The sequence below is a fragment of the Osmia lignaria genome, chromosome 8 (assembly GCF_051020975.1).
Source record: "Osmia lignaria lignaria isolate PbOS001 chromosome 8, iyOsmLign1, whole genome shotgun sequence".
NCBI classification, from domain to species: Eukaryota; Metazoa; Arthropoda; class Insecta; order Hymenoptera; family Megachilidae; genus Osmia; species Osmia lignaria.
Genome location: NC_135039.1, coordinates 11,918,695 through 11,941,131, shown reverse-complemented (window position 1 = coordinate 11,941,131; position 22,437 = coordinate 11,918,695). Strand labels below are relative to the sequence as shown.

The window sequence follows — 22,437 nt, the reverse complement described above, 5'->3', positions numbered from 1 at the left end:
TAACCTCAAAATCAATTACTTGAAGGTTAACTAAAATTTTCATTATCATGAATCTTTCGTGTAATTCTAAAAATAGACGAAGACTGAAAGTCTGAGTGTGTGGCAAAGTCGGTTAACGAGTCAGAATTTCCAATTTATGGAGGGAACTTAACGAGCCCAGAACAGTTCTAATTGTGCGATAATGACAGTAGAGTTGTTTCGTTCGTATAATCGCTTCTCACATTTCGCGAGATCATCGGACGATCCGTTGGTTGAATGATGCATGTGGAAAAATTTGTACGCGAGGACATTAACGATGCTGACATCAGCCAATGAAATGGCCTGTATAAAAGGGAAGCCTATTACTGATTGAACAACGAATTGCCTTTGCTACCACGTTTGCTATAGGCCAACAGAAAGCTTAGGACAAATATAGTTGATCTGTTGGACGGTACAATATGGAAAAACAAATATAGTTTGGCCATTGAAGGCAGACAAACCAAACCTTTCCTATACCTCTTCTGCTCCTGCATGGTCGATATTACTTGACCCACTCTTTCGTACCTAGAAACTGTACCCTCCCTTTTATATACCCCCCCTTCCTACCTAAACTACCCTGTGATATCGAAGGCTCGATTTTTACCCTGTGCCATTGTTGCAATACATTGAACACGTGATGTGTGATAGAAATAATTGGATTGAGGGACAAAATTTCAATTATAGTTTGGAGGTAGAAATTAAAGTTTAGCTGTCATCTCCAGGTACATTGTTGAGTAGAGTAGGCTTCCCTAAGGAAAATGGCGCTAGGAGGAAAGAGGGCCCATTATGAGTAAACATTTCCTTGGATATTCATAAATGTTATTATTTTTTTCTACATCAATTTTAATCTCAATATCTTAAAAATTAAGTTCTTAAGAATTGCCATACATTGTATAAATTATTATCCTTGTTGATAACAGGGAACACAACGCACCTTGTCCCGAGGTCCACAGGAAGAAGTATTCTAAACAAAAATAATATTATCCATTTACAAGTGATTTAACGAGCTGGTTGGAAATTTTAATTAACCCTCTTTCAATTTTCAAACGAAGCTAACCTAAAAATGGCAAATCCACTGTGGCTCCCCTAATCCGAAGCTTTTCAATTAATTCCATTTCAATTCATATATTTATTTCTGTATTCTTTCAACGAAATTCGATCAGGGGTTCCAATTAAAAATAAACAAGGAACAGGATCTGTTAGGTGAAACGGGTTCAAGCGAGGTTAGTCCCTCTGTCAAATGTCACATGAAAAAGTCAAGCAGCCTCGTATCGTACGAACTGGTGAATTGAAAATTGCCACGTGTCAGGTGAAGTGCCCGACTACAATAAGCACGTGCACCGTGGAACCTTGTAACTGGATACGATGGGACTGGGTTCCACGGGTATTAAGGGGTGCTTCGAGTTCAGGGCACTTAGGCCGAGTACCTCGTGCCACGCTTGTTATTCGCATAAGTCGCAAAAGGACACGCAACCCTTTTTACATATCGTTCTTAACAACCAGAAATAAAATTTTTTATTTTTGGTTTCCATTTTGTTGCAAAAAGCACTGCCATTTTATTTCAGAAGGAAAAACTAACCTGGTCGAAAATTTCATCAGGTGGACAAGGCTGAATACTAGCCTCGGATCCTTTGCATTCAACATACTGCAAACAATCTAAAGGATAAGGCAGATTGACTGTTTTTCCTTGATCCTCCACATGTGATGCCTCCGGACATTTTGGAATTTGACAATTTTTTGACAAATTACTCTGAGAATCTTCAAGTCTGGTTAATGGCACACCAGCAATAACAGAGCTGATGATCAGGTAGGTGCAACAAAGAATGAAAATTGATTTCATTTTAGAGATTTGGATCCTGAAAAGAAGAAAATATAAATTAAAATTAGTGGAGAATATTTTTTAGCTAAAGTATTGTTGAATATTTTTCGAAGTAGGGTAGGTTAGGTTAGACTGACAGACAGGTTAAGTCAGGACCAATTGGGATTTCCCCTCTAAGTTCACACATTAGCCACCATCGGCGCTGTCTCTACTCGGTGCATAAAACCACTTGCAAAAATTCCTAGAATCTATTATTTACATAATGAATTGAAATTCCGTAAATTATCAAAGGCCGTCAAGAACGAATCACTCGAGATGTCACTAGGAGGTGAGCCTCTCGATTGGTATCCGATTAATGCTCGACACAATTTTTTTAAGACAATATTTCCGCCCGTCGATGCTTGCCAACGTTTGCCACGTTGAACAAGGGGAAGAACAAGATGTTGTTCGAGTAGGAAGCAGTTGTCGATGAATAAAGTAGGTCACGAGTTGTGACCTCCGCGGCTCCTCAGGTCGCGTCTTTTGCACAACCTCGGGGGCTCTCTCTGCTCCTCCACTTAATTACCTCCGCGTCATACGTACGTGCGACACGAATTTTAACACATTGAACGCAGTCGCCGTGACGAAGACGAATCTCTCGAGCTTGAGGACAAATCGTACCGCGATAGTCGCTTCGAATATAAAGATGAAAGAGGACGTTGAAAATGTTGTTCAATTTCTTTGAGGCCTCATATTTTGATAGAATTTCATGTGAAGAGCCAGAGGAGGGTAAGTAAGACGGTGGAGGGACAGGAAGGGACAGGAAGTCTCCTGCAAGTAATTAATTAATTATTAGCAATTTTTAGTGTGATTGTTTCTGTAAGTTCGACCCATCAAATTTATAATTATTTATAATTAATTAATTACTGGCTGGATCCTTACAAAACCTGCATGTAAAAGTTTCTGCGGATGGGATATTTTTGGATGATTTTATGACATAAAAGTACCGTAAAATGGCACTTATGGTATATCAATTTAAAGTTTAAAGCTTAATGAAGATAATTATGTAGGTGCTTCGTTAATATTCTTAATAAAAAATGGCTCAATGCAAATTACAGTAAACAATGACCATAATTGGTAATTTTCGGTCTCTTTCGTGAATACTTTAAATATTTGCAATTGTAAATTGAAAAATTTGTTTGTATTTATTTATTCTTCAAGACTTTATTTATCTAATGCTTTAAATTTGTAAATCACCGCTCTTTTACAATTGATCCGTATCGATAATGATACTGTCTTCCTTTTTTTAAGCTTAAATTGTAAATTGAAGTATTATAATGATTTAGTTTGTGTTCGAAACAAAAGTTTTTGTAAAATAATTGAGTTAATAAATTAAGAATGTTGTAAAAACTTAATTTCTACATGTTTTTTACGAAAATACCTTCCCCGTGTCGGTAATGGTATAGATAGCGCCATCTAGCGGCCAACTTGGGAATTAACGAAACCGATAATTCCGTTTTTTGGCAAAATAAGATACTTTTGGGCTTTTCTGAGGCCACCAAATGATTCTACGACCTCAAATACGTAGGAAAAATGCATTCACAATTAATTTTAAGCTTTAATTAAGAAATTAAGAAAAATAGGCATTTCATGGATCACAAAATTGTCGTCCATCTAGCGGCGAAAAGGTGGAACTAACGAAATACGAAAAATTCCGTTTTTTAGCAAAATAAGAAACTTTGGCGTCTTTCTGAGACCACCAAACGATTCTACGACCTTGAATACATAGAAAAAGTGTCCTCACAATTAATTTAAAGCTTTAATTAAGAAAATAAGAAAAGTAATCAATGCAGAGTCAAACCTTTTTTCTTTTGGCTTATTTGAGTTTCTTAAGCTAGTAAAAGCTTTTCTAACATCAAATATTGACCTAATTATATAAAATAATGCATAAAATATTAAATGAACTTGATACAGATGGAATTAATAATCATAGTTGCTATTTTTTTTATTTTCTTAATTAAAGCTTTAAATCAACTGTGAGGGCACTTTTTCTATGTATTCGAGGTCGTAGAATCATTTGGCGGCCTCGAAAAAGCCCAAAAGTTCCTTATTTTGCCAAAAAACAGACCTCGTCAAATTTCGTTAGTTCCACCTTTTCGCCGCTAGATGGACGACAATTTTTAGGTCCATGAAATGCCTGTTTTTTTTATTTTCTTAATTAAAGCTTAAAATTAATTGTGAGGGCATTTTTCTTATGTATTTGAGGTCATAGAATCATTTGACGGCTTCGGAAAGGCCCGAAAGTTCCTAATTCTGTCAAAAAACGGAATTTTCTGTTTTCTTAGTTCGTAAGTTCGCCGCTAGATGTCGCTAGTTGTGTGATTACCGACAAGGGATAGGATTTTTCGTAAAAAATATGTTAAAATTAAATTTTTACAACATTTTGAATTTATTATCTCAATTATTTTACAAAAATTCTTGCTTTTAACACAAACTAAATCATTATAATACTTTAATTTACAATTTAAACTTAAAAAAAGGAAGACAGTATCATTACCGATGCGGATTAATTGTAAAAGAGCGGTGATCTACAAATGTAAAGCATTATAAGTAAAATTTTGAAAAATAAATAAACCACAAGCAAATTCTTCAATTTACAATCACATTTAATATATTCACGAAAGCGTTTGAAAATTGCCACTTATGGTCATTGTTTAGTCGATAAGTTGTCGAATAGTTTCAGCCATTTTTGTATAGATGGCGCTGGGATCGAATTTTTAAAATAATTTCAGGCGCTCTTTTTAAAACACGAGTTCCTTGAATTTAAGATTACTTTTTATAAAAGACTTAATTTTGCAATTAATTAACGCATGTTGAGTCTTGTTGCATCTGTAATTATTAGCAGGAGTGACCTGAAGCACAGAACTCAATGTCTAAGCCCAAGCCAAAGCTTAAATCAATCTTGAAAAATACTTTACCGCTATTATTTCCTTTGATTAAATAATATAATGTCCAATGAATGCAGCAGATGGACGCCTTTAACACGAACAATCAGAAGAACTGAAGAGAACTAAAGTGGCTGAGGTCCTAGCTCTGCTTATATCCATCAGATGTAACAAAAAAAAGACCTTTAATCTATAAATAAGCCTGTATAGAGCCGCAGGATCCATTAGCGTACATACATGAATTCACTGAACCAACTGAGTCACCTACTCATTTGCTAATAAAGAGGAATATGTTTAAGAGGAAATGAAAATATGTTTTTTATTTTTTCAATTCTTTGTAAGTTCTGAGTCACCATGAGGCCCTTGTATCATCTACACGACAAAATAAGCAGTAGACAAATTAAAAGCAATTGCATCTCTTAGCTCCATTTTTAGGATCCATTGTAGTTTTGTACGCAGTAGACCAAGGAATGACCAAGAAAGGGGACTATTCACTATGACCCTTCCAAGGGATCGTGTCTCCCAAAAAACGCTCAGGTTCTGCCCCTCCTCAGCAAGCCATGTGGCAGGTGTAACCTGGAAGGACAAATGGTAGGGAGAACCTTTGCTCCCTTCAGGTCAGAGAACAATGGTCTATTGTAATAAATCCAAGATATTCCTGAAGTCCAAAAATTTAAAAATATTCCATGTTCTTGGAATATATAAAAATATAACAAGTTCTTTTATTTATAATACTGTTATTATTACAATATATTCTTTGTGACCTGCTTTATTTTTAAAAGGGCAAATATTTTCTGTTCTCTCTCATTAAATGCAGAGCTTCTAAAAATGCACGATAATTGATTTCCAACTGGCCACCTTTCTCTACAGAGAAACATTTATACACAGCATCCAATTCTCTGTTACTAATTAATTGAAACATGTGTCTGACGGAAAGGGCCTTGATCAAACAATTCTTTGAAACAGTTCCAATGTTTTCTTTATCATAATCCTGCAATTAAAAAAAGGTTGGCAGAATATAAAAATCAGATACTTGATTAATTCTTCAAGTATAGTGTATATATCAACCTTGAACAGTTCTAGAAGATTTGGACGCTGCATTCTGCTCAGTTTATCCATTGCTACAGTAGCCATGTGTCTCTCATCGAAAGTCAAGAATGTTTTCGGAGAAGCTTCCGGGGGCACGTGTTGCACAGGCACCAAAAGTGGTGCTCTCTCCAAACTACCAACGGTGACAGCCTCTTCGACCACTTCACCGAATCTCACATAATCCACGTAATTCTCTCTTTGAACCAGAAAATATTCCATTAAAATAAATGCCAGATATCAAACAACTAATTTTGAAGAATAAAAAGTCTAACAAGATTTCATGACATAAAAGTATCATCAAATGGCACTTATGATAGATCAATTTAAAGCTTAAAGTCTAATGAAACTGACTACATAAATACTTCATTAAAATTCCTAATATAAAATGAATAGATCTTCTTTAGAACAGGCAAGACTTTCCATTATTAGATATTTAATTTTATACCTAAAAGGCGATTGGAAAACCTTCATAATGGTTCCTATTTCCGTACAACTCAAATTACAACGAAGTTGATCCAATCCTCTCATAAAATCCACTTTTTTAATAACCTGTTCATTGCGGGGATCGTATGGACGCATGAACTCGATCGCCTTCGCATAAAATAACAAAATCAGGTTGAAACGTTTGAAGAAAAACGATCGGGCTCTACAATCTACCTTCACTCGTTCGCGTACGATTTTCGCTTTGATTTTGGCTAAAATTAGGACAATGTTTTTCTCGTCGACGCTGCCTTCAGGCGGCGGTTTCTCGGCATTGATTTTCATCTTCTCTTCCAGCATAGACTTGTACAGAGGCTCTTCAATTTTTATCGCCTCTAATTCTTTCAAGAACAATACATAATTGAACCCTAATTCGTCGTTGTACCTCTGCTCTAAAGCATACTCCTCCTCCTCCGAAAGTAACACCACCGCAGTCGCTAGGACCTGGCGAAATTGTGCACGGGACACGTGTCCTTTGTTGTTCCTGAAGAGAACGTTTAAGCGTCCATCATTTCAAAATGATTTTGATGATTTTTAACTCTGACCTTACCGATCATAGTCCTTGAAGAATTGCTTGATCAGAATCCTTCTTTCGTTGATTCGGTGTCGGACTTTCTGGAGGGTTTCCTCGCACAGGTCTCTGATGCTACCCGGCACGCATTGCCAGTCGGCTGTCCCTCGCCGTTTCAAGTCGGCTATTTCTTTTGGCGGTGATTCAATTCTCAAATTCGGCAATTTCTCCAACTCCTTGACGGTGAATACTGTTGGAGAAGAAAGATATCAGAGTGGGGATGATCGACCGGTGTTGGGTCTGGATGAGAACCTTGATCGATGTCGTCTTGGAACGTGCGCCAACACACGCGATCCGGGTCGTTCGGGTCTTTGTAAATCTCGACGAGTGCATCGATTTCCGTTTCCGCTAGGTAAAGACGTCCCAAGCTCGATACTTGAAGACCGTCTAATCCTCTTTTGAATTGAGAAACGGTTACTCTTCCAACGTTCAAATGATCAAACCTCTGTTATTAATTATAATTTAGAAGATCTAATTTAGATTAGGATGCCTGAATTGAGCATCGTCCCTTTGAATCAGGAACCCTGGGAACACATGGTTCCAGAGGGGCCTAGATGACCTGGGGCACTCTATGTAGATCACCTTGAAGAATTCCGAAATTCTTATCCGATTTTCAAGAATATGCCTCTGAATCTGCTGGATGATCTTCATTAATGGCATGTCAGCCCTCGGCTCTTCCATCACCGGATGAAACACCGTTTGTTTCCCAAACACCTTGCTGGGCATAAGTTTCCCAATTTCTGGCCTCGGAAGTTTCGGTAGTTCAGCTGTGATAACTCGGCCGGGAAATTGATCGAGTAACTCCTTTTAAATGGAGAATGAACAGAAAGTAACTAGACAATCATTGGGAAGGTATCGTTGTTGTATTACTCCACTGAGAGAAAGCATTCCATGTTTATCGAAATACGATTGAACTTCATCCACAGCCTGCAGGAATGCCACGTAATTGACCGTGTACGCATCCTTCGCGAATCTTTTTATAAGCAGAGAGAATTCCTCGGAGGCCAGAACGATGTTGAGGAACTTCAAGATCCGTCCGAAATGAGTAAACGTCACTGTCCCGGCATTCTTTGCGATCTATGAATAGTGAATAAGAGAAACGTACAGGTGTCTTACGCAAGGGACCAAACTATAGCTTTATACGTAATGGGCAATATCATTGGAAAATAATTTTTTTTTTGGAAATGTGTACCTTGCTTCACGTCAAAAGAAGCGTCTTTTTATTCTCTACAAAAAAGTACTAAGGCACTTGGGTCGAAAATTCATCGGTTCAAAAGATATCCTAGGGAGAGACCTCGAGGCTCTCCCTGTCTCTCCCTAGGATATCTTTTGAACCGATGAATTTTCGACCCAAGTGCCTTAGTACTTTTTTGTAGAGAATAAAAAGACGCTTCTTTTGACGTATAGATAAGTATGCAGTTCCATTTGAAAAATAGAAGGTGACCTTGAAATCTTTGGACCACCTCCATTTTTGGTATTCACACATATATCAAGTGATGCTCCATTTAACACCATTTAAGTTTTCCTAATAACATTTTTCCTATCTGCAACTATTACATTTTAGTGCTATAACTTGGTCCAGCCGCATATGTATACCGAGTCGTTCAAAGAGACTACACGCACTAACTCATAATCTTGAAAGTAAGGCCTGAGGATCAGCCTCCTTTTATTAACAATAACAGCAATTTGGGAGAGGATAAGACATAATTTTCGGTATTCTGCTGGACTTAATCGATTCACGTGTTCTGGATCCTCCCATTCCAAACCAGTTACAAGAGGTTTGTTCTTATCGAACTCAGGAACTGTGAAGAATAATAATAATATTTATATACAGGGTAAAAAAGAAAAAAATATTCAATGATTTCAAGCTTGGCCCAAATTTTTTGGAACACCCTCTACATACATATTTTTGTTAATACGTAGCAGGCAGTATTCTGTCTGCAAGATTTATAGCACCTGGCTATATACGTACAATAAACAGAAGGGAATACCCAAAAGAGAATTGGGAAACGAATTCTACCTTGACCGTGTGGGTTCACTTAACGGTACCGGGTCAGGTACGATGAATTTTAGACACGTAGGTACAGTTTCCAAGATTACTCTTCATACTGTTAGAATTTATTCCCTTAGGATTTTCTGGAAATTTCATTGCAAAAAGAAACAGAATATGTTTTGCTAACGTTTTATAAATGTTGAAGTAATTTATAATTCATATGTAATGTATCAATTATTTATCATCATTCCCTATCAATTTTTTTAATTAAAAAAAAAATCATATTAATACCTATCGTATCGTTTGCGAAAAATAATGCAAGTGTAATGCATACATGCTGGAAAATATGATAAATTTGATTAAATTAGGTCAAAGTTTGAGTGAAATATTTATTTATAAAAATTTATTCATACCGCTATCGTGGATAATTGTGCAAAACTGTGTATATAATATTCGGCCATCCTGTACGCGAAAATAATCAGCCAAATCGCAAATTTCTCTATCGGACAGGCCAACTACATCCTTCAGGGGACCAGCCAAAACCGAAATAAACTTTGACTCTGTACATTAACAACAACATTATATAATCTCTGATAAATTTTGCCATGTTCGTTAAACTTAAATATGAAATCATTATAAAATTATAAATTATTTATTCGAAAATATATTCATTATTATTATAAATTATTTTAAATATATCGTTAGAGAAAGTGTACCTGAAATTAAACAATTTTTCTCTGGATCTAGAGGTTTATAGTAATCCCATAAATTAAAACCAATACGAAATATTGCCGCCCTTATTTTATTACAAGTACGCCAAACATCTTGCAACCTCAAAACCTAAGGATAGAGCACGTGTTAGTCGAAAGACGTGCGCTTCCGTTCGTTTTATTTTAAGAAACAGGAAGGGGACAGTTTTACCTTTTGCTCGGGCATTTGGACGAATTAAATACCAACTTTAGGGATTACGAAAATTTTACTCTGTAAATACCAAATAATTTTCATCAGATGCAAACTACTTATGTCATCAAACAAAAAAGAAACGTAAAATCGTGGTGCGAATATAATATGTAAATAGGTTGTTTGCGATTGACAATCAGCATTATTACCATAAAAGATAAGTGAATGAATAAAATGTTAAAAAAAACAATGATAATAACATTCAGTTCCTCGATTTAACCAAGTTACGGTGTAAAATTTTAAACGTGTAATAGATGGAATTAAAAACTTACTTAATTATAACAATATCATAATTTTATTCAACAAAGAATTCTAAATATAAACATAGTGATGAATATGTGTTTTTAACAACTTTTCCCTGATACATTGTTAGGTGTTGCAGCGCCATCTTTATCAACAGTGGTGCCACCTACTAGCGTCTGTTGACTCATCCAATAATGAGAATGCTGAATCAACTGTAAACGTTTCCCGCTTTTATTGAGCAACAACATGAAAATCAATTTTCTTTTCGTATTTAAATATTTAGAGCATCCATTAGGAAAATGAAAATGTGAGAACAGAAAAGAACAGAATAAATGTCATAGAATAGATTTTATAAACAATATATTGATTTCTTAGAGGTTACACGTATGGAATTCTGGGAAATGATGCTTACAAATGGAGCCGGATCTTCTACGAATAGCTATTGGCTGATAGACAGCATTTAACATTTACCATGAATCTTATTGGTCCTTCGTTTTCGCTCTGATCCCCACGCTGTACTAAAATTTACATCTGCTAGCCATTATATCTACTGTTCCCCTTTGGCACCGCTGGAAAATCCGGCAACATCGATTGGTACGACAGTAACGTATCAACGCTTCAAAATAATTTTAATAATTTTCTTTCTTTTAAAAGTAAAGAATTATTTAATGCTCTAATGAAATGTACATAACTAATAATAAAAGTATTCAATTGTAAGCAGAACTTGACGTTTAAATAAAACAGAACACAAGTGTCAAGAATAATTTTTAGATCTAAATAATATCAACTAATTATAATAATTAATAAATCTTAACTTCATGAGTTGCAATTTTGCGCTAAATTGCATAAATTATACATTAATAATTAATTGTATGATTATTTCAATTTTAATAAAAGAACATCACTTCTTTTGAACACTGTAAATAATATATGCTTCGGGGAAGTACAAAATCTGTAGGCATAAAATGTTAAAACTACGTTCCTGGACGGTGAAATCTGATTGGTTGAAATGTCTTTTAAGGGGGGAGGTGAAAGAGATTCCATGATGCTTTGCGCGGAATCTCCTGAGTCAAACTGGCGCAAGTCGTACCTCTCCCTTCTCCATTCGGCGGTCGATCGGTACGGACGTGAGAGTGTATTAGCTCCTTGTAGTGTATTTAATTATTCGTTAAAACGCGATTTAAAATTGTGTTTTAAGTGTTTAATTAAAGAAAAACAAAAGTTACGTAAACTATGGCCGATCAGGAGAACAAGGACTTCAGCGAAGATATCGCCGATCAAAACTTCGAGCAGAACGGCGAAGCAGAGAACGGCGGCGGGGACGCCGCAGAAAATGGCCAAGAATCTCAGGAGGACAGGTAACCTTATTTTCCTTATATATATCACGATCTTTCATTTAAATCAGATATCGTCTAATAAAAAATAAAAATACTATCAATTTCGGTTTATAACGTTGCTTTGAACGCGCGGGATTTGAAAATGATGCTCACAAAACGAGACTTGCTTTGTGCGATATACGATTGTCGCGATAACAAAATGGCGGATGCGCGAGGTCCCGAAAAATCATAATCCGTTCCCATCGATTACAAAGCGAGTATTCTTAACATTGCAGTTAATTTATTTTGCATTGTTGCAGTATTAAAAAATCCTGGGTATCAATCTTTTTTTCCCAAATAAACTGTAAGCGATAATAAATGCAAATGAGTCGATCGCAGGAAGGAATGCCGGCCGCAGGTTTTTAGAAAGGGCGCGCCCATGCATTGTTGTAAATGTTCTCAAAGAAGAGAATGGTACTACGATGTTTTGATTTGATTAATTTTTTAGTAGAATTTCATTCACCTTTGCTTGGGCACGTCTCTTTTAACGTTTTGTTACGGTTACATTGTATCACGTCCTTGTGTTCTTTTACGCACACAACATGCATACGTGCATCAAGCCAGAACACGTTTTAAATAATATTTTGCGTGAACGTAATGAATATGTAGATGATTCAGGGAGGGTAATGCTCAATAATTTTCCGTTATTTAGTATTGCCGTGATATTTATTAGAAATATTCATAGATTGTAAGAATTTTTGGTGGCTGGTGGCGCAGCACCTTGCCCTTCCCCCCTTTTCAGCGTAACGAGATCTCGAGCTGGACGAATTGCCTACCGACGAGTTTAGATATGTAAATGTTAATGTACGAACACAGTTTATGTAAATAATTCTGTAATATCGCAATATACGTTCGTTCTTATTTTATTATCACAGCAATTTGGGTTCAATACCAAAGGGATTTTGACTTTTTTTTTTCTTAGTACTCCTACAGCTTTGGATTGTCACAAACTCTTACATAGTTTGGGGTGTTTTTGCAAAAAGGGTAAGCTATTTTCAATTGTACATTGTAGAAGTACTTGAAACAATATTGGGAAAGAAGATGTGACCTTCAAATTTAATATTTAGAATAACGTTGATACTGTTATATTTTGAAAAGCGATATAACATAAAATATGAAATGATTTTAATGCACCATGCGTAAGATTTGATTAGAATTTGGAGGTATGCTTCCTCTTACCTACTATGAAAAATACATAGGTGCGTAATAGAAGGACGTGATATCTGTGCATAAAGTAACAAAAGTAAAATAACCGAAAGCTGGTGTTCCGATATCTAATTAGGTTAGTCCATTATACAGCTGAAAGAATAAAGATAATTATTGCATGTTGTTTATTGCAAAATTAAGATATAAGCTAACTATAAATATAAGAATAATAAATATTAGTTATAACTTTTATATGTGCTGTTGTTGCGAGGTATACGTTTATCTGTTTAAAAATTTTGTAATTTTTGTGTAAACTCCTTATTTTCTGCTCTCCTTCCTAGTTAATTCTATTCTAGTTTTGTACTTCATAAAGAGAAAAATTGTGATTTCATCAATGATAAAAAGATTTCTACACGTTGCACAAATAATAATTGTAATATTTTTATAGAGCATAAACTTTGAAATGCATTTTTGGCCAGCTGAGTCTTCCTCATTGATTCATTGCAGCAGAATTCTGGTTAGTCAATTGTTTACGATTGACAATATGTACGCTTACCTGGGATCTGTGAACTGAACCGTTGAAGCCTTATGATTGACTTCTGAGTCTGAATTATTGTGAGAAGTCTACGTCAAGTTCAAGTCCGTCATGTTTCGTCACAACACAAGCACTGGAAATCGAGTCAATTACGTCAGATCAATAAGTCTCGCACAGACACACACTTGCCTGCTGGGTCACGCGTAGAGTAATTTCTGATCAGATGTCAATGCTGTTTGGGCGTGATCAAAGCACAGAGTCACTAGGGCCAATGCGAAAAACTCTGATAGGTCGGAATGCCATTAACCCAGTTTATGTGGCTTGATCTGCAGGTGGCAAACGACCCAGTGCGATTATGGCGGGCGGCTCGCAACCGGCTAACCGTGACCCGACCAACAACTGATTACCGGCGAGTGACTGGTGCCTACGGTATTTATCACCAGCCCTAGATGATATATGAAATGATCGATCTAAGTACAGATAACTATCATCACACTGCCAGAAAAATGAAAAATATTGCAGCTCATTGTATTTGTATATGAAAAGGCTGAAAAGTATATCAGGACTTGAAACATATATATATATATATATATATATATATAATAATATATTTTGCTGATGAATAAACAAAGAGAGAGAAATAACATATATAAACATACGTAGAAATAAATATAAAATAATTGTGTGCATATAGATATTTTTAAAAATATCAAGAAGTGACCATCATTAACTTGTAATGTGGAAACAATTTTTTTAGCTTTTTAATAGAGTTGCAGTCAGTCTACCATATGTCAATTCTTTGGGCGAATCAGCAGTCAGAGTTCAACTTGGAAAAGTTAAATCTTGTTTCCTTTAGGAGCAGCTGTATGTCAACTGGAGTTATAACTATTGTTCGAGTTCACATGAACGTCGTGAAAAGTACACTTTGCTCTTTCAATGCGTTAATTTTTACATATATATATATAATTTTTTCCAAGTTTTTTCCTTTAATTTTTGTTGACAAGCACATTTATTTGAAGTTCAAATCAAGGTTCTATGTGGTGTGCAAAGCAGTCTTCTCATGGTTATTTCTCATAATCCTGTTTTTTATTAAGGACATACATACACATTTCATACGATAAGATTATTATATATTCAGTGAGTTGATTTATTCTAGGAAATGGTATTTTAATGCTCTTATTAATACTGTAACTATCAAATTAAGATATATTATTGGTAAAAAAATATTATTCCAAATTTTCAAGTAAACATTAATGTAGGTCACTTAATCAATCATAGAATAACATATATATATGAATATAATTTATGTTTATATAAAATATGAAGCATTCTAATAAATTACATATTACCTGATAAATAAAGTTCCTTACCAAAATGTCTTAAAATTTTATCCAGTGCCCCTTTTCCAAATAATAATATTACTGGTACTCTTGCATTTCTCTGTACATTGTCAATACTAAATTTTAATATTTTAACTCTGATTCTAATTTTTCCAGGGGTCAAGTCAAACTCCTTTTTTAAATATATATATTTAAATGGAAATTATTTATAACAAAACTTAATTTTTTACTTCAACCTTAGTCCTTAAAATCAATATTAATTTCAAGGACCCTTATAATAAACTTCCATTACATTGCTTTGCAGGTCAACTGGTGGTAACCAGGATTCTTTGAACGATAGGTACGTTGATATCATTATTTCTCTTATTTTTCATTCATTTAATGCATGACATTAAATAAATTTGTATCTGTTGTAAATGTTGTATTAAATGTTTCTTTAATTTTACTTTTACAGGAAATTATTTGTTGGTGGCCTAAGCTGGGAAACCACTGACAGTGAGTATTTATCATTATTAATAAAAAAAATATATCTTACATATAATAGCCAATGATGAATTTTACTTAGGACACCTTCGGATGGCATAAGCCATATGAGATTAATTTTCGTACAAAAACTGAGCGTTTATCGAAACCAAATCTAAATGAATGAAAAAAATATGGTTGTTTCTTAAATTAGTTTTTACTTTTCAGAGGAACTAAGGGATCACTTTGGAACCTATGGTGATATTGAAAGCATCAATGTTAAGACAGATCCTAACACGGGGAGGTCACGGGGATTCGCCTTCATCGTTTTTGCAAAAGCGGAATCACTAGACAAGGTAAAATAACACTAGAACATTATACACTGTGCAAATAACAGACAACGATATGATGATAATTATCAACCAGTTCTGCTACCGAGTATATTTGACGATATTCCATTTACTGAAGTGAAAACGAGAAAGAAAATTTATCCAATTATAACGTTTCTCCAATTCATAAGTAATTTCCTTATAGATTATGTCAGCTGGTGATCATATAATTAATAATAAGAAGGTGGACCCCAAAAAAGCGAAAGCCAGACACGGCAAAATATTTGTTGGCGGTCTGTCCACAGAATTATCAGATGAGGATATCAAAAATTTCTTCTCTCAATTTGGAACTGTAAGTAGATCAATCAATTTATTCCACTTTACCAAAGTGATTTATTCTGGAATGTGTATGAAAAACAAATTTCTGTTACAGATTGTTGATGTAGAGATGCCATTTGATAAGACAAAGAACCAGAGGAAAGGGTTCTGCTTTATTACCTTTGAGTCAGAACAAGTAGTAAATGAATTATTAAAAACACCTAAACAAACGATCAATGGTAAAGAGGTGGGTACATGAGCGATAGATAATAAAGGGATCTTATTGTTTACGGTGTACGTAACGAGACGATTTACGTGTCTGTACAGGTAGACGTGAAGAAAGCAACACCTAAACCAGACGGAATGGGAGGCATGCGGGGCGGAGCTGGCGGACGAGGAGGACGAGGCGGAAGGGGAGGTAGAGGACGCGGTTTTGGCGGTCAAGGTGGATGGGGCCAAGGTGGATACGGCGGTGGCTACGGCGGGGGTTACGGCCAAGGCGGTTATGGCGGTGGCTATGACGGATACGGAGGAGGCTACGATTATTACGGCGGTGGGTACGGCGGCTATGGTGGTTACGACTACAGTGGATACGGTAATTTTACTGATTATGACTAAAAGGACTTACACAAGCTTACCGCTGTGTACGATTATTTTGAACAGTACAGTTCTATACAATAATCCACAGCAAATAATTGTCAGCTGTGAACCGTCCCAGTGTATTCGGTAGACGAATGTAATTTTCAAATTATTGCAAAATATTATATACATAAATCATATATTCACTCTAATCGTTCATTCCGTAGAGTTTGTTTATTATTCGATATCACTGATACGTAGATTCATTTTTAATCATTTTGTTACATATGTACATCTAAATTTAGAATTTGGCTGTTGAAATCTTCTTAAAACTTTATTAGTGAAATATTATTTTCTAAATTTTTTTATTAAAAATTTCTTGTCCAACTTTGTTATTTTCTAAAAAAAAAAAATATTTGTTTCTGTTTATAATAATGAAGTACAGAAATGTGCTTCTCAAAGTACATGTGTAACAAAAAGATTTTGATTTTGAGAAAAAGTTTGAAATTGCTATGAAATTTTAATTACAAGTACATTTGTTTTCTATAAATCAAATAAAGAAAAATTTGAATTTCAATTACATGATTTCCAATCGTCTGCCTCAATAAAGTACTAAATCGGTATTACGTGTCCATTTATGATAACCATCTTCAATATCTCCATCACTGTTAGAGATATGAAAGAAACGTGAATGATAAATTATGTATTTTGAAAAGCTACACTTAGCCAGTTTTAATTTATTCCATGAATATTAATATTAAATAACTGTAACACCATATGTGTCTTTTCAAGCGATGTAATATTTCATTGACACTTTCATATCTTCAATAGTGATGGAGATGTTTAAAATAACCATGATAAATGGAGAAAAATTTTGTACTATAAATGATTGTGATATTACACTTCTACTTAATATTATGAGAAAAAAATGAGCACTGGTTTGCAGGCAAATCAGCGGTAATTTTACTTTTCAAAGTACCTTTACATTATTCATTAAAGTTACTGCATCAGTATGAATGCTAAATCGGATAACCATGCTAAATATTAAAATTGTTTTATTCAAGTAAACCAGCAGCTCAGATGTGTAGGAACTACGTTCGGATTATGTTTGAAAATACGTAATTACACGTATTTATATTTAAACAACAATAATTGTTAATTTTTCCTAACAATTCAGCATAATCCGAAAAGTGAATCCCTACTTCCAGAGGGTTGGCTGTTTTTGAGTTGTGAGCAACTAACATTACCGATCCCAATTTTCTAATTCCTGTTAATTTTTAACTTATATATATACACATACATATATATATATATAATAATTATTTATATATATATACACATGAACAAATAATTATTAATGGTAGGTTCAGAAACGCAGGATACCATATAATATGTAACAGTGAATGTGTGAAGGCAAATGATGTTGGAAAGAAAAATTGAAATTTTATGTACATAAAATGGAGATTTTCAAAACAGAAGGTAATAAATTATTTTTCTAAATTTATCACTGTTTTATTTGTCACTAAAATAGAAGTACTAATATTTCATACGTTCACTGATTGATGGTCAGTGAATCCATGGAATAAATTATTTTTTCTGATTTCAATTTTCACTGAAAATTCTGTAGGCTCGCTGGCTTCAAAACACACACGCAATCACTGTACATAGTTATATGTGAATCTAACATCTGTGGAGAATATTAAACCAAATCTATGCAGGATGATGTCGTATGAAATAGTATATTGAGCCTTGAAAATCCTCGCTTTCAAATCCTGCCACGTCTCCTGATTTGCATGCAGTCACGTATTTCCACATTTTTTCACGTAATCATTTCATTCATAAACAATTAACACGTTCAGACAACAATCAGTTATCGATACTTGCAATTAATTCTGTTGTATCTATAATTTTACATTTTTTTTTCAATTATTTTATTGGCCGTCGACGTGAGTTATTATTTGATTTATGAGAACGAAGGAACAAAGTAAGCTTTTCTATTCTCATCATTCGTCATACTGCAAGATCCATTTTTTTTTTTTTTTTTTTTTTTTTCATTTTTTTTAATGAAACTACTTCATTTGCTACATGTTAGACACAATTAGCAACTTTTCAAATTGTACATTTAATATCCATTTCAAGTGTCGGTTCTGCACACTATCTTTTATCTCCTGGGACATTATACTGAATCTTTGTCGTGGCAATTTAATTATTTAAGCGCATGACACTGAATGTTTTAACTAAAGCCAATATAAGTAGTATTTCAATAAATAATCTCTGAATTATCTGAACAGCCTCTGCACTTGTGTATTGTTATATTAAATGTGAAAAACAATGAACCCTTTGGAAGATATAAAATTATATTTTTTAATAGAAAAAATATTTTCATATATGATTATCATAAAGATTGAATATTTCATGAAAAAGATTTGAATCTAGTAAGATTTTGTTATATAATAATGTGCTTAATGCACCGGCAATAGTTTGTATCCTTTTTTTTTTTTTCTATTCTATATTATATTATTGATATATATTTATACTATTTGAAATTAAAGTATAGTTGCCGGTTCATGTCAATACTTACCCCATTTGTCTCTTGTACCGTGTGTTCCATGAAACGCAGACGGCTATGGCTATGGCGGTGGTAGTTACGATGGTGGCTACAGTGGTGGGCGCGGTGGTGCACGCGGTAAAGGTACGCATTAGCGTTCCTTCTCTATTGTTTTATATTTTTCCCGAACATTCTACCTTGTTAGCATATGTCTGATTTCAAAATTCACATTCACTTCTTCTCATCGCTCATTACTTTTCAGTCCAACCAATCTTATTTGTTTTTTATCCTCTCATCGTCATCATCAATTCCCCCCCAACCCCTTTTTTCTCTAACTCTGTGTGTACGTGTACGTTTGGACATAAGAAATTCATATTACCATACTAATAAGAATAAAATTTTAAGCTTATTGGTATGCATTATTGAATAGACTGAAAAATAGTGAGTTCTCTTTTTTAATTTATAAGATATCCTATGTTAATAAGGTTCTTTCAGTTATTTGTACATTTTTCTTTAATCAAATAAAATAGAAAGATTTTTATGTACAATGCATATTAACCGTAAGAATGTTTTTTAATAATATTCAATTTTGTGTACTAAATTCATGTTAAATGTGTTATTATGTGATTATTTATAAATTGTTTCTTCCACACATACATGTTTCATTACAAATTCATATTTATAAAGTTGAGATTTGATTAATGAAAGATTTTTATAATAAAACAGTTACCTGAAGGTAGCAGTTATTCATTATTAATTATATTTTTCCCAATTAAAAATTTGTATTTCTATTACCATTTTTTTTTTCTTTCTAATTATTTTAAAAACATATTAAGTAAAATATGATACGTGTTATAAAAATCACCAAAGAATTGTATTCCATACCACTACTAGATCCATTTCATCTTTATTTCATTCATGTATCCTGAACCTTAAACATTTCTGGTTATTTGGTAGAGATAATTGAATTTACTGCTATTAATTGTAGTAATAGTATTACTTCATATCATACTGTAATGAAATAGTGTATAAGAAGTATTTGATAAGATAATAATAAACCATTTAAGCAGTTTGGAACACGTTTTCCTCAATGCTGTTTGTACCATGATACAACAGTGTGGGGGAGAAAATCCAATTTCAGAAATATATTCCAGATTCCAGAAATGTATAAGGAGAAATGGAAGAGAATATGACTCAGAAAGCAGCCTGCAGCTTACTACCTTAGCCTGTAGCCTCTATGTAGATTCTTCATAGTTTTTAATAGCCATTACGTTAGTCTTTATATTATTTCATACTTTAATTTGTTTTTAATTGATAGAAAGTGTGCGTGCGAATTTTTATAAGTAGAACGTTTTTTCACGACGAATCTGTTGTAATTTCTTGAGAAAAAAAAAAAGGAAAAAAAGATAACGAGACGGGTGGTGAGGGGGAATATCCTAAGTTAATTGGACTAACGTATGTCATGGGTATTGTTTCAGGAGGCTCAGGCTACGGCGGAAAGCAGAGGGGAGGTGGTCGTCAGAACCAAAGGCACCAACCCTATTAATGGAAATCATTCATTGCGACCGCAATGCAAATTCGCATTGTAACCGCTGGTGAGTCATCATTGATTTCCTGAACATCTATAACTATAGATCTCAGCAACCTTTCTTTTCCTTTTCCAATGTCATTTGTTATCAAGTAACAGAAACTAATTTGTTTTATGTGGTGTTGTGTATTTTCAAATATTTGTGAAAAGAAATGTAGTGCAAAACCACATGGTTTTATAGAGAAATAATGGTGATAGGGAAGTATGTGAAAAAAAATAAAAAATACATATATATATATGTTCCATTTCTTTTTTCAGGTTTCCTGTCTTACAACAAATCTCATAACTCGTTAAATCATCATTCCATTAAACAACGCCACCTTCAGCAAGATTTTCAACAACGCAGACAACTGCCGCAAAATAAAATGAATCATCAGGAGTCACGACAAAAATCGTAATAGCTTCACCATTTTGCGTCTAGCAATACATCTGTATTATTGAGACAAGAAAAACGAAAAAAAAAAATGAAAACGTGTGTGTGTATATACATATATGTTTGTACCGCATATACATACATATGATTGTTGGTACACACATACATATATATATATATATTATATATATAGATACACAATGCTTTCCCCCCATCTCTCGTTTACCCTTTTGTACAAAGCGAAAAATACTTCATATTTTTCATTGGTCTTACTTTCACTCTTCATCTTATTTATCATCAATTTTTTTTACCGATAGCGTGTGTACGTTACCGTCGTTCAACGTGAGGCAGGATATTCGTGTCGTGGTACGTTTGCAAAAACAAATAACGTTGTGTGCCAACAAATAACGAATGTGGCGCAATGTCAATTTCCAAACGTATTTAGACGAAATAGAAAACCCGATGGTCACGCCTTGCGGTGAGAGACACCCGTAACGAGGGGAATATTTTTGTGCAAATGGGAAAGCAAAAGATGATAGGAAATAATTTAAATACAGATATATTAGGATGAATCAAGTTTCTTATTCACCATTCGGGACTGTTGGGGAACAACCAGGTCCCTATTTTTAACAATAAGATTATTTTAATTTGTCTATAAAAAGTAAACTTAAATAAGATGAAACCCACTGTAGAAAAGTAAGCAGGCAATGTACTTTTTACACGGCTACGTTAAGAGACAAAAATGAGAAGTACCAAGTTGTTTATAATGATTGTGTGAGGTATGATATGAGGTAAAAAGATTATTGCTTCCTTATTGGTAAGAGAAATAGGATAAAATAAATTCATTTTGTGTACATAATATATCCCATGTATGTTTATATTTGTGTTAACCGATCCTAATAATTTAATAATTCTTTTTTTTTCTCTATATTTGGAAAAGAAAACCAATATATGTACACAATATTTCTTTAAAATATAGCGATAAATATCTATACATTAGATTTAAAATAAGACTGACACGAAGATTTAGTGAATTTGTATTACAAACAATATTTTGCTGATTCTATCACAATACGAGCACCGAGCTAAGTATTCTTTCAGTTTTTACTCTACACTCAAGAATAAACACATGTACATTATATTTATATACCGACAATTTCATTCTAGGCGGAGAACAACATAATAAGGTTTTTAAAGTAAAAGAAAATATTGTATTTTTCTCAAATTCAACACTGTTCTATGTCACAAAAAAGTATTACATTAAAAAAAAAAAAAATTAGACAAAAACATTTGTCTTCTTAATTTCACAAATTTAAATTGTATACAATTCGTTCTTTAATGTGTAACTAAAATTGTTTTATATTTATATTGAAAGAACAAGTTTTCAAAATTTAAGTTCTTTAAGCTAAATAGAAATTTATTTAGGCAATTTTTTATGTATTATATCATTTATGGATTGCAAGTTTATTTAGTAATTTGTATACAGAAATAGATTAAAACGAAATTTTGTATTTCTGTTTATAAGATTAAAAAATATACTTCTTCATTATTTGTATTATGACAATTTTGTACCCAGAAATGAACAAAGCTTTTTGACAGAAGAAAATTGAAAGTTCAGTGTGAAATTTGATAAGATTCCAGTATCTACAATATTTTTTGTTTTAGAATACAATTTACATACTATAAAATTATTAAAAAACCATAAACGCAGTTATTACATTTTTTTGAAGGTTATTTTTCTATGTA

At 33.7% G+C, this 22,437-nt stretch overlaps 3 protein-coding genes across 12 annotated transcripts; 1 reads left to right on the top strand and 2 right to left on the bottom strand.

Annotated features, from left to right (window-relative positions):
* Positions 1 to 823: 823 nt before the first annotated feature.
* On the bottom strand, positions 824 to 4,943 carry LOC117606540 (uncharacterized). Its single transcript, XM_034329096.2, has 3 exons — positions 4,795 to 4,943; positions 1,598 to 1,874; positions 824 to 982 (listed from the first exon to the last, which is right to left on the bottom strand). The coding sequence occupies exons 2-3, from the start codon at positions 1,856 to 1,858 to the stop codon at positions 920 to 922; spliced, it is 324 nt and encodes a 107-aa protein (XP_034184987.1). The 5' UTR covers positions 1,859 to 1,874; positions 4,795 to 4,943; the 3' UTR covers positions 824 to 919.
* Positions 4,944 to 5,088: 145 nt separating this feature from the next.
* On the bottom strand, positions 5,089 to 10,249 carry LOC117606539 (uncharacterized). 3 transcript variants are annotated; one of them, XM_034329093.2, is made up of 13 exons: positions 10,127 to 10,249; positions 9,816 to 9,875; positions 9,611 to 9,734; positions 9,308 to 9,454; positions 8,525 to 8,703; positions 7,772 to 7,978; positions 7,484 to 7,705; positions 7,154 to 7,346; positions 6,881 to 7,091; positions 6,508 to 6,814; positions 6,296 to 6,441; positions 5,830 to 6,046; positions 5,096 to 5,752 (listed from the first exon to the last, which is right to left on the bottom strand). In XM_034329093.2, exons 2-13 carry the CDS (start codon positions 9,828 to 9,830, stop codon positions 5,537 to 5,539), a joined length of 2,184 nt encoding a protein of 727 aa, XP_034184984.2. In that variant the 5' UTR covers positions 9,831 to 9,875; positions 10,127 to 10,249; the 3' UTR covers positions 5,096 to 5,536. The 3 variants fall into 3 exon arrangements, with proteins under 3 accessions (XP_034184985.2, XP_034184983.2, XP_034184984.2); XM_034329094.2 differs by lacking the exons at positions 9,816 to 9,875; positions 10,127 to 10,249 and adding an exon at positions 9,186 to 9,231 and having other exon boundaries at positions 5,089 to 5,752; positions 6,296 to 6,814; XM_034329092.2 differs by lacking the exon at positions 10,127 to 10,249 and having other exon boundaries at positions 5,093 to 5,752; positions 6,296 to 6,814; positions 9,816 to 9,982.
* A 934-nt stretch (positions 10,250 to 11,183) lies between these two features.
* On the top strand, positions 11,184 to 21,554 carry sqd (RNA-binding protein squid). 8 transcript variants are annotated; one of them, XM_034328777.2, is made up of 10 exons: positions 11,185 to 11,455; positions 14,799 to 14,834; positions 14,949 to 14,989; positions 15,185 to 15,312; positions 15,491 to 15,637; positions 15,719 to 15,850; positions 15,931 to 16,156; positions 18,803 to 18,874; positions 20,209 to 20,325; positions 20,577 to 20,803. In XM_034328777.2, exons 1-9 carry the CDS (start codon positions 11,331 to 11,333, stop codon positions 20,274 to 20,276), a joined length of 975 nt encoding a protein of 324 aa, XP_034184668.1. In that variant the 5' UTR covers positions 11,185 to 11,330; the 3' UTR covers positions 20,277 to 20,325; positions 20,577 to 20,803. The 8 variants fall into 8 exon arrangements, with proteins under 8 accessions (XP_034184664.1, XP_034184668.1, XP_034184666.1 ...); XM_034328775.2 differs by having other exon boundaries at positions 15,931 to 16,198; XM_034328773.2 differs by lacking the exon at positions 20,209 to 20,325 and having other exon boundaries at positions 11,184 to 11,455; positions 15,931 to 16,198; positions 20,577 to 21,554.
* Positions 21,555 to 22,437: the final 883 nt, after the last annotated feature.

What these genes read in the sequence shown, in the direction of transcription:
- LOC117606540 (XM_034329096.2), bottom strand. Translation starts at nt 1,858, where the DNA reads ATGAAATCAATTTTCATTCTTTGTTGCACCTACCTGATCATCAGCTCT. An exon ending in CTGATGAAATTTTCGACCAG is followed by an intron (nt 983 to 1,597) that starts GTTAGTTTTTCC and finishes ATTTTTGTTTAG; the next exon opens with AATACTTCTTCCTGTGGACC.
- LOC117606539 (XM_034329092.2), bottom strand. An exon ending in CACAATTATCCACGATAGCG is followed by an intron (nt 8,704 to 9,307) that starts GTATGAATAAAT and finishes TATTCTTCACAG; the next exon opens with TTCCTGAGTTCGATAAGAAC. An exon ending in GTTTTCCAATCGCCTTTTAG is followed by an intron (nt 6,047 to 6,295) that starts GTATAAAATTAA and finishes TCTGGTTCAAAG; the next exon opens with AGAGAATTACGTGGATTATG.
- sqd (XM_034328773.2), top strand. Translation starts at nt 11,331, where the DNA reads ATGGCCGATCAGGAGAACAAGGACTTCAGCGAAGATATCGCCGATCAA. An exon ending in CAGGATTCTTTGAACGATAG is followed by an intron (nt 14,835 to 14,948) that starts GTACGTTGATAT and finishes TTACTTTTACAG; the next exon opens with GAAATTATTTGTTGGTGGCC. An exon ending in AAGCTGGGAAACCACTGACA is followed by an intron (nt 14,990 to 15,184) that starts GTGAGTATTTAT and finishes TTTACTTTTCAG; the next exon opens with AGGAACTAAGGGATCACTTT.